At 46.6% G+C, this 11,585-nt stretch overlaps 2 protein-coding genes across 2 annotated transcripts in view; one reads left to right on the top strand and one right to left on the bottom strand.

Annotated features, from left to right (window-relative positions):
- The window catches only part of Stx8 (syntaxin 8), a 208,377-nt gene that overhangs the window by 135,457 nt on the left and 61,335 nt on the right, over positions 1-11,585 (top strand). The window lies entirely within an intron of this gene.
- On the bottom strand, positions 10,754-11,188 carry LOC129666984 (40S ribosomal protein S21-like). The gene has a single exon (XM_055594407.1). The coding sequence runs from the start codon at positions 11,056-11,058 to the stop codon at positions 10,807-10,809; it is 252 nt and encodes an 83-aa protein (XP_055450382.1). The 5' UTR covers positions 11,059-11,188; the 3' UTR covers positions 10,754-10,806.

Genomic DNA, 11,585 nt, shown 5'->3' with positions numbered 1-11,585 from the left:
GATAGATAGATAGATAGATAGATAGATAGATAGATAGATAGATAGATAGATAGATGGATGGATGGATGAAGATAGTAGCGGATGGACATTGTGACAGAAACTTCAGACTATGAAGTGCCCCAAACTCCAAAACTTTCTGACATGTCTGACATGATGCCACAGTGGAAATCACAGTGGTCGAGGCGGCCGTCAAAATGCAGTTTCACTCAAGCAGCTGTGTAAAAGTCCCTTCAGGCTGTGTGCACACAGAGGGTGTGGAGCGAAAGACGTGTGCATGCAGTATGTCTCCAGCAAATGAATTTTGTGTAAACACTTGATTCCTTTCCTCAGAAGATCTCATTGTGTTTATACAGATATTTAAAAAAAAAAAAAAAAAAAACAATTAAAAAAATCTTGTCCCAAGCAATTTGGATAAGGGATGGGATGTTCGGCCCATAGTAAGACGCCTGGTAACTGTTGCCAAGATGGTGCTAAGTGAGGGGCCACAGTGGTCGGTCCTGGGTAATCCTCAGGATCAGCTACGTCAACCTATTGGCTTAAGTTGGTGGGTGACATAGGTAAAACCTGGAGACACGTACATCTTTTTGAAACCTGCACAGGAAAGTCTTTCAGAAGAGCAAGTTATACAGGGATATTGTAGAATCATAAAGCCGTCATTCTTCTAATTAGAAAAGGAGTATGTTGTTGTTTTATGGAATTTTGAAACTTTGTGACTGAAATCACTCTCAGCCCTGAAATTCATTGGTGCCATCTGTCGATTGTAGCGTTTGCCTACTTATATTTACTGTTTGAACCTTATAAAATAAGAGGAATGGGGTGATGACTCAGTGATTAAGAGCACTGGCTGCTCTTCCGGAGGTGTCAGGTCTGGTTCCCAGCACCCACAGACCACAGCTGTCTGTAACTCCAGTTCTGGGGATTTGACATCTGGCCTCTGTAGCACTGCACAAACGTGCTCTTACATGATACAAGCAAAACATTATAGACATTAAAACTAATTAGTTAGTTAAACAAGCAAAACTAAGAAAGCGAAAGCGGGCTCTTTGTTGTGCTGCTTATTTATAGCAAGCCTCAGAGCTGCCTTTTCATTCAGTGAGTTGTTTTGCAACCCCTACCACAAATACGAGCAATTAATTTAGAGCAAGGAATAGCTGTGTGGTTTCTGTCATTTATCTTAACTGTTTATCAGAAGTATCTCTTGACTAATGTTTCTTTGCTTTTTCTTCTTCTTATCATGGTTTGTTGAGATAAACCAGTGAAATTCCTCAGTCTCTTTTCTTTACAAAGGTGGGCAAGTGGCCAGGCCTCCGTGATGACTGTCTGCCTCCACAGCCACCTCATCCTCCAGCTTTTCTGTTCACTCCTTCTCTTCTTTCCACACGGTTGCTGAGCATCACCCAAGAGCCAGCCACCAGGCCAAAAGCTGGAATTCAAATGTAGAACTAGTGTGTGTGTGAGTGCAAGAGGGACACCTGAGGAAGTCACTGGTGACTGGGGAATGCCACAGAACAGGCCCATGTTTGCCTGGAGCCCAGGGGCTTCCAAGAGGCCACAGCTCTGGAGCAGAGGTCTGGAGAATGAACAGAAGCAGCTGCTGAGTGCACCAAAGCTCTGTAGACTCTGAGAGTCACTCAGAGTAGTGGGTGTGGCCAAGGCCTGAGCCGGCGACAGGGCCTGAGGCGACAGGGCCTGAGGAGGTTTCTCCAGGCGCCGCCAGCGCGGTCACACAACCCCGCACCTCTTCGTTTATGGAAAAGTGAAGGAAAGCCTTCCTAGGGAAGTACCTGTGCAGTTTGTTTCTTGACATGTGCTGACGTCTCTTGCAAGTGTTCTGATGTGTCACAGTGAGGCATTACACACGGAGAGTGTTCTGTAGTCAGTTCTAGCTTATTGTCCACCCCACCCTCATCCCAGCCCTTTCCTAGTTTCTCTTGATTCTTTTTCCTCACTCCATTGCATCTCCTTTTCCATATGACTTTTCCATTGGTTTCTCCCCTGCAAGTCTGTTTCCTCCTCACCTTCTTTTTGCTGCAGCCACGGCTGGCTTAGGGCAGCTGAGGATGGCGGAGGACTCCCAATCCTCCCATCTTGGCCACCAGAGTTCTTAGATGATAGGCATGCTCCACTATGCTCATCTTCCTGTTTTTCAGGCTCCAAGCTTCTTTCAGCCCCTAACTTGCCTTCAGGAACCAGACTGCAGAACTTCCTGACTGAAGTAGACAGCTGAGATTATGGTCAGAGTCAATGTGGAGTTCAAAGGGCGGACTGTTTCCAAGGGGAAGTGAAGCCAGGGCTGCTGGATCATCTGTCTGGTTTTATCATTGTTGTTTTGGGTGTTTGTTTGTTTGTTTCCAGACAGGGTTTCTCTGTGTAGGTCTGGTTGTCCTGGAACTCACCCTGTGGACCAGATTGGTCTGGTCTCTGAACTCAAGAGATCCACTTGCCTCTGCATCCTGATTGCTGGGATTAAAGATGTGAGCCACCACTGCCCAGCTGGTTTTTGTTTTTTTTATTTTGTTTTTAAAAGAAGCCTAAAGTTTGGCTCCTTAAGTGAAGTTTACCAGTGTTTTAGTGCTGACAAGAAATTGGCACTTTAAAAGGTACCTTGTATTCCAAAAACGTACACACAGGTGCTGCTTTGGGATTTCTCTCACAGCTGTGTATTAGCTCTTAGCCTGCTGGGTCCAGCTCCAATCCCTCTCCACCACTCTGTGTTCTCCTTGTTCTGCTTCTGTCACATTCAAGTGAAAAGAAACAAGACAATGAAATCTCTCATTTGGTACAGGGGGAAAAAAAAGTGTGTTATTTTGATGTTGCTGGTGGCCTCTGGCCTGGAGCTTTAGTATATTAATGTAGTGTCTACCTAGCCATTGGAACTGCAAAATAAATTGAACAGGTTCCACTCCTTAAGGATATATGTATTTATACATTGATGGATATTGTATATAAGAATATATATCCATATATATGTATATATCCATAGTCTAGCAGAAAAAGACTTCATCATGGAAATGCTAGTAAGTAGTAAGCTTATGCACTGAACAAAGAGGAAAGCTGTTTAACCCAAGAGAATGGTGCAGCACTCCACTGTGCTCTTAGGTATTGCTAGGTACTCATTTCAGCATCTCAGTGGCCAACTCAGAAGTTCCCTGTTCTTGGCCCTTGTGTACCGCACTCTGAGCCTGTGGTTCTCTGGAGTTTGTGTAATGCACGTTAATTGCTTGTAGTCAGAACCAGGTCTGCCTGGTTTTAGGTTCTGACTGGGGGAGCCTGTTTCTTTGCTCACAGCATTTATTTAGGGAGTGAGAATAGGAGCACTAGGTTCAAATGCCAATGCTGCAACTGAATCCGGGCAAAACTAAGCCCTTGAGAGAAGCGCAAAATTGGAAAACCTTTACTTAATAGGAGGTGATTGATAGGGGCTGACAGCCCCAGCAGCCTCCCCGCACTTCGGGGTCTGCGGCAGGAGGCCCTGACTTTCACTATCTTCACGGGTTAGACTTGACCACAGCTACAATCATTTCTAGATTATTGTCTCTGCTCGGTGTGGTGCGGAATGATAAGGCATGCTTCCTCAGAGCCCTTTCTGTTCTTGCCGAATACTGACCGCACCCCGCACCGTATGGGCCTTGACTGTGAGTTACTGATGTGTGCATCCGTGTGCACTGCACACGTGCGATCTGTGCGCCCTCCTTCACCAGTTAGTGCGTCCCTCCCCCACCCTTCCCGGTTTACTTGAGGAAGCAGCTCCTCCTGGGGAGGGTGTCAGTAGTGCTGAGACAGAGTGGGCCTTCACACTCAGACACAGCTATCAGCTCTGCTGATACAGAACTGGGGGAGAAGGGGCACCCCGACACTTAGTGCCCTTTGCTGCCCGAGCCTGGCCTGCTAGAAATCCCTCGTACTTTGGTACTTGCCATCCGCTTGCTGACTTTCTTTTATATTTGTAAATTGAAACAAGAATTGTATTCTAGTTGTGGCTGGAATTACCTAAACCGGAGAAAGCTTGAGGGGCCCAGAGCCACTCGCCTTTTCATATGTAAAATCAGCAGCTTAAACTAAGTGGCCATTGTCCTGCCCAGCTGAGTGATTCCCCTTTCCATATTCCCCAGGATGAGAATCAAACAGCCCACTCCACTTCTCCCCACGGCCCTAACTAGGCCTCACTTTGGGTGATCTTTCACAGCAGATGGCCACTGCTAAGTGTGCTGTGTTTGCTAGAACAATTCACACGCGTTGCAGAGTGAGAAAGATGGGGAAGTGTTGGAATGGAAGATAAGGGGAATTTTGGTGAGCTTGACATGTGTCAGTGTGTCAGGACAGGCAAATAAAGCGCTGGGATACAGGCTGCGCCCCTGGCCCTGTGTCCGTCAGCAGAGATGCCTTTGCTGCATCTCCCCAGTTGTACAGTGGCCCTTTGACAACTGTTGTTAGCCACGCATTTGAATGTGACCTGGAAGGAATTCCCCAGATGGAAGCACTGGGTAAGGTTCTCCATGCCTCTTCTTTAAAATGTGTAACTAGCTCTGGGTCACCACGGCAGGATTGTCCACAGGCGCCACCATCTTTCTATACTACTTAGCAGGAGTTTTTCTGGCTACTTCCTGCTGGCCACTCTGTTGAAGAGGTGCTGAGTCCCAGCCAGTTCCCGGGGCGTGCTCAGAGGGTGAAGTGTTTACTTACATTAACTGCAGCCCCCACTATTGCTTAGGGGGAATAATAAGCATTGTTCAGTGACGTTAAATAGAAACAGAACTAAAGGCATAGAGGCAAACAACGTTTAAGTTTTTCATAATTTAGAGATTATAATAAGGAATACATGACCGCATTAATTAGCAACTCTGTATAAAGCATCTCTGCTCGCCCCACTCATTGCTCTGTTGCTGTCCGTAGCGCTGTGCCCTGAAGGAAGCAGCCCCATTGCAAGCAGTGCCCACAGCCCAGGGACAAGGACCTATGGCTTACTTGCGGCCATGGTGAAATGGATGTCCGATTGAGACTGCACATGTCTGAGTGAAGCAGGAAGCTTGGGAAGTGTCAGGAAATTTGTACAAGTTAGAAAATGAACCGGGCCTGGAGACGGGGCTCAGCAGAACACTTGCCCAAGCTTCGGCAGAGCCTTAGGAGCCATCTCCAGAACTCTGGCCGAAATGAAGGCAGGAAGGAGAGAAGGCAGGAAGGAGAGGAGCGGGGTGAAATCGATGCTTCGCCTTCACTAAGCCCCTTTGAAATGCAGTTTTGTAAGCCCTGGTATTAGCTTTTAAATAACTTGACTCCAGATGTTGTTGCATTAGTGAAGATTTCGATCAGCTCTGGGGACCCATTAATTGTTTCCAATAGAACCCTGGCAGAGAATTGGTATTTATTTTTTGGCTTACCTTTGCTTTCTATTTCAGAGTTGGGCAGAAATGACAATTTTCAGTCAGTGAACCATGTTAAATTCCTTGGAATAACTGACTTGTGGTTCATTTAAAACCACTATTGGTTTTCTCTGCCTGTGAGCCTGAACACTGAGGCCAATTTCTCCAGATTAGCAGTAAATTGATCTTTATGTCAGATGTGGGCATCATCTGGGGCTGTGACACAGTCCTCCCCACTGTGTCCCCATGTCTCTCCTTCCCCGGTCCTGACATGCCTCCGTGGCACATGGGGCTTGGTTGTGGCGGAGAGAGCACCTGGCTGCTGAATGGCCCTTTGACTCCTAATAGCCCATGTTTCTCTAACCCCTTAAAGTAGTGACTCCTTTCAAAGCGGCTTTTGTGCCAAGATAGGTTGTTTTGAAATAGCAGATCGTATTTATTGCAAAGATGGCATGTAATATTCTTTATCATCTTGTTGCCTTTTTATGTGAGACAAAGAAAATGAAAAGGGCCATTTTAGACAATGAGTAGCTACGGTGATGAAAGTGGCCCAACAGTGCGAATGTACTTAACGTCACCCAGCTGTGCCCTTGCGGATGATGGGATGGTAAATTTCATGCCATATAGATTTACCACAACAAAGTGCTTATTGAACAATGAATAAGTAACTTGCTGTTCCCTGCTCCATGAAATTACGACACAGCTGGACTGCAGCATTTCTGAAGTTCCTGGACATCTGAAACAGTGCAGCGGGCACATTGCTGCTTATGCCCATGTTTTTAATGGAGCAAATAGGACCCTTATTATAACTGTATGGATTTGCTTCAACAAATAGAAATAGGCACAAAGAGAATGTTAAACACTTAGAAGTCATCTTCATTATTAGTGCAAGAGATGTAAGAATTAATCCTGTTGCTCTCCATCGGCCATTTTGTCAGGAAACTGAGGGTGGATTTCCTGCCACAGGGGGTTTGGGCCGCAGTGACTTTTTATCATTTGACCTCAGACATTCCCCTTGTCGGCCTCAGTGACGTTGACTCATCTTGGCATATTCTGTATATCTTGATGAACTTAAAGTGCCTTTTAGTCCTCACTAAGACCAAGAGCCAGGGACGCGCTTCTCATTTCCCTTGGCTGGCAGCCGGGCGTCTTTCGTTTCCTTTTGGGTTTTGAAGCAGGGTCTCAGGTAGCCCTGGCCGACCTCAGACTTGCTGTGTCTCCAAGGCTGACCTTGAATTCCTGGGATTAAGGTGTGTGTCACCGTGTCCTGCTCTAATACATTGTTTTATAAACTCTGTCTCTTAGGTTAGACTTACAGTTCTTCCAAAATCTAGTTGTTTTTTTTTTCCTTCCCTTTCTTTCCTCTCCTCCCAACACTTGTGTTTCTTGTTCTGTTCATCTTGTTGTAAACATGATTTGAACTATCTTCCATAGCTCTTCTCGTATACTATTTTTTTAAAGGTGTGGCTTGCGCTTTTTTTTTTTTTTTTTTTTTTTTGGTAGCTTATGATGATTCCAGTCAGCTTAATGATCATCAAGGACTTAAATTCAAATTTTTCTCTCTCCCCTATGAAATTGTCTTTTTGCTGTAAGGTGAATAAATAGCAGAACTTTGGCAAAATTGTATTTTCTTTAGACATTTATAGGATCTATTTCCATCATAGCCACTCCCACCGTCCCCACTTCCAACCCCGTCTTGCCCCCGAAATTCGTGTGCGTGTCGTCTTAGTTATTACTGTTTTATAATATCTGTGAAACCCACTAAGTCCAATCAGTGCTGCTGTATGTCCTCGGATGTAGGCTGAACCCGGGCTTGGCAACCCGTCAGCGGGCTTGTTCCTGGAGAAACCTGGCTCTCCCTTTCTCAGTGCCATGACTGGCTGTCGCTCTTCAGCCCGGGGCAGGACCATGTGAACCTTTCCCCATGTTCCGTGCAGGTCTTGTCCAGGCAGCCACGCTGTTTAGTGTTCTTGGATACCATATCCAGGTCCTCTGCTTCTTACGGTCATTGTGCCCCATCTTCTGCACTGTCCCCTGAGCCATGAGTGTTATGGTAAATAAAAATGAGTGTGAGTGTGGGGCTATAGATTATTGATTATTATCAGCCCTATGATTATCATGGCGGTTTTATTTAACCCGCTATCACAAATAACAAGACACAGACACCTGTTAGATTTATGATTGCCTTATTACCTTGGGCCGGGCAGGTATTCGTACCTACCTGTCTGAATCACCTCACCACCATCCATCTCCAAGTCCCCATCCAATGTCACTCTCCTTAACCATCCTGTCTTCCATCCATAATTTCTTAAATACTTGCTTTTATTCATTATCTGGGCCTTTTCACGCCATTGTTGGAGTCCTTCCTAGGCCCACGTGGTGTTTTCTCCAGGCTGACCCATCCTGTCATCCTCCTCCTCCTTCTCTTTCTGTCTGTCTCTCCTTCGCATAATTCTTCCTGGGATTCTCGAAAGCCCAGGAACCTTGGCCACGCTTACCCCATTCTGCCCTGCCCAGGTATTATAGGCTGTTTAATTAGCCAATCAGGTGTAATGACTTAGGCAGGTTTACACAGAGAGCCAGTACTTAATTAGTTAGCACCAGACCAACCTCCAATGCATATAAGGACTGTGTCATAAATGTCCTGTTTGGGGGGGTAGGAATTCTGCCTTCTCTTCTTTTGTAAACTTTGATCACATATTGATGTCTGTAACAGCCCCCCATCTGCTATAAAAACAAATGTCTATGAAGAAGGGCTTATAGCCGCACTGTCCGTGCTATAAAGGTGAGCACTAAGAAGACAGGCGGAAACAATATCAGTTTAGCAGGATTGTAGTAGGATTATGACCCAACAGTTATGGGCTCTTGGCTAGGTTTATAGACCCAAATATGAGTTCCCTCCACCTGAGCGGGTCTTAAGTCCAATCAGACAGCTGCTGGTTACCCCCAAAAGATTAGTGCCACTATTACATTGTTGGAGCTCTCTGGTTAGTGCTGTAGCTGTGGTTTTCAGGCTTTACAGCAGGCTAGGACTGTTGATTACTTTTCTCTCTTGCCAACTTGTGTATCACCTTCTGATGGTATGGAAGCCAGACACCGGGGAGAAGGTTTTCTGAGGGTTTAAACTTTTCTGAATAGGGCTAGAGTGTACTGTGAGTGGGAATGCTAGACTGTGCTTGGATTTGAGTCCCTTATTCAATACTCAGTGTCTAGGGACATTAACAGAAACATCATCTGTCACAATAAATTCCTTCATCTTACAGCTCATGCCCCCTTACTGTCCAGCCACCAGCATTCTCTTCACAAGCACTGTAACACATACATGCTATGTCCTGGAATACCAGGCAGCCATAAAAAGGACTGAAGTGATAACTCCTACAATACAGATGAGCCCAGAAATATTCTGATAAGTAAAAGAAGCCACATATAAAAACAACAGAAAATAAACAAAAAACAAAAAGCCTTCACATATTGTACGCCTTCCTTGTTAAGACATGTCCAGAATAGGGCTGTCTGTTGACACAGAGAGCAGACTGGCAATTACCAGGCCTGTAGAGTGGGGTGCTTAGGGGAGATTGCCGAGTGGGTCTGGGCTTTCCTTTGAGGAGTGAGAGGAAGGCTCTAGAGTAGCAGTGCCTGGTGTAAACATTGTGGATCCACTTGCTGCCAATGAATCCAGACTCTTAGATGGTAACTTTTATTACATGCCCTTTTATCACAGTTCAAAAACCAGAAATCTTCCATCCATCCTTAGGTGGTCTTTAAAAAAAAAAAGGACTAATTTTCCTCAACAGTAATCCTCCCCGGCTTCATGGTCCCAGGCAGCACAAACAGCCTGGAGAGGACAGTGTGTCATATAGGGTGACAGTAGGCTGTGAAACCAAGCGGTGACAGTGGGCACATCCAGCCTTGAAGCTGCGAGCAAGGGGCAGCTTTCCTCTGAGTGTGCCCCTCTGTAAGCTGTCACGATCCGGTCAAGGTAGCACATGGGCTCTGACGCCCTGTGGCCCTTCCTAGGGCATTGCTGTCTCCCGTCAGCCAGTGAGAGGCTCTGGGAGTCTGCTCATTTCCTGGACTCCAGGTTTCTCAATCTGTTTTCCTCCTTCTCAAATGCTGGATTTGCATGCATGTGGAATCGGCTGCCAGACCTGCATAAGCTAGAAGGCCCCCTATCGAGTGCTCAATCACTTTTCAGTCTGACCAAGAGCAGTGACCAGATGTGGCCAAGGTGAGGGATGTGTGGTCCCGCTTGCTAAACTTCTCCTTCTGTGGTTCCTCTCAAAAGTTCTTCATTTTCCATGACACACCAGTGTTGGGGACTGAGGTTAAATGCGATGGACAGGCAGACTGCTGTGTGCGTCTGTGCTGATCCACAGCTGAGTCAGTGGCAGACACGGAGGTGGGGAGAGTTATGGGGACCAACGTGGAAGAAAGGAAGTTTGAAAGGCCAGAGTGGTAGAGTGCTTGCCTGGCATGCGGGGGGGGGGGGGGGGGGGACGAGGGACGTGTGTAAATCTGCTTTCTGTGTAAACCACTTGACTTGTCTGAGGGTCTACTCCAGTTTCTAGACTATTTCCAGCATCAGCTTTAAGTATAAAAAAGAATTTAGAAGGGCTGGATCTGAAGCACAAAGTTAGGAAAGTCTATCCTTCAAAATAATGGGTGACATGTTTGCAGGGAAGAGGGGCAAGAGTATCTCACGTGAAGTGTTGGTGGAAATGTGTGCTGTGACTCACGCTGGGAAGGAGGAGGGAGGTTCCTCAAGGAAGCAGACAACCCCAGCAGCCTCACAGCCTCTCTGAAGACACAGCTGTCCTCGCATGGCTGCCACAGCACCATTCACAGGGGACAAGATGGGGAAGCGAACTCGGTCCTCATCAGGGACATGCAGTAAAGTAAGCATGGCAAGTCAGCCACAGCAGCATACCCCCCAGCCATTAAAGTGAGAGCGACCCTGTCATTCATGACAGCGCAAAGAACCTGGAGGTTGTTACCCATCACAGGTGAGGCCCGGATAAGCACTGCGTGAAGACTTTTGGCAAGGGGATCTGAAAAAGATAAACCTAGAGAAGTGGAGAGTTGAATGGTGGTTCCTAGGGGCCGAGTGGCTAGGAGGGGGAGATGGCCATGGTTAGTAAAAGTTTCAGATAGGCAAAAGGATGCTTTTTAAGATTGTTATGATTATGGCAGAGTGGCCATCCTTAAAAATAAGTATGTGTTTCAAATTGCTAAAAGGATAGCTATTTGCAAGCACAATAGACTTTTTGCTGTGCAGCAGAACAGACTCTCTTCCTCCTGCCGCTGTGACTTTGTACTCCTTGACAAGCCTCTCCCTGGACCCTTTGTATCCTTAGGCCTTTATTCTTTAATATCAAGATTCTTTTTTTTTTTTTTTTTTTTTACTTTCTTACTTTTATTTATGACAAATATTCCCGACCTCTTCTGATCAAAAGTTCTTTGAGACAATTCCATCAGCTTTAGCCAACCGGAGAATAGAATCATCTGACTCGCCCATCCTGCGAATGGCCCCGCAAATAGCATAGGTTTTATACTGGCCATTAAACCGGCCTGTGACCTTGTCAACCTCAGCCACATTCAACTGGATGGACGCGTGGTCCTTGGCACCAATGATGCGGTTGCTCGCGGAGCATTTCCGCGGCACGTATAGGTCCACGAACTCGCCGGCGTTGTTCTGCATGTCGAGGCCGTACCTACAGAATCACCACCCGGGTCATGAGACTGGCCAGGCCGGCATGCCGAGTCAGCGGCCCTAGCCAGACCCATTCCCGAGCGCTCCCAGCCATGCCACCGCGCCCGACCCGGCCCAGGTCGCGCCCACAGAGCGCCTCGCGGCCTACCTCTAATATCAAGATTCTTAAGGCCAGGCATGGTAGCATATGCCTTTAAGCCTTAGGAGACGGAGGCAGGAGAATCCCTTTGAGTTCTAGGCCTGGTCTATGTATCAGATTCCACGACACCAGAATTATGTAGAGAGACTGTGTTTCAAAAAAACAAAAACAGCAGCAAAAAGATTCTTACTAGCTTAGTTGGTAGAGCGCTTGCCTAGCATGCGCAGAGACCTGGCTTCAGTCTTGAGTACCACAGAAACAATGGTGGCAATGCCTGTCGTCCCAGCACTCGGGAAATAGAAGCAGCTCTCTTCCTCCCTCTTTTTTCCCCTTCCTTCCTTCCTTCCTTCCTTCCTTCCTTCCTTCCTTCCTTCCT

Source organism: Psammomys obesus, unplaced genomic scaffold, assembly GCF_907164565.1.
Source record: "Psammomys obesus unplaced genomic scaffold, mPsaObe1.curated_primary_1811, whole genome shotgun sequence".
NCBI classification, from domain to species: domain Eukaryota; kingdom Metazoa; phylum Chordata; class Mammalia; order Rodentia; family Muridae; genus Psammomys; species Psammomys obesus.
Note: the sequence above shows the minus strand (reverse complement) of the source record. Positions and strands in the feature narration are given on the sequence as shown.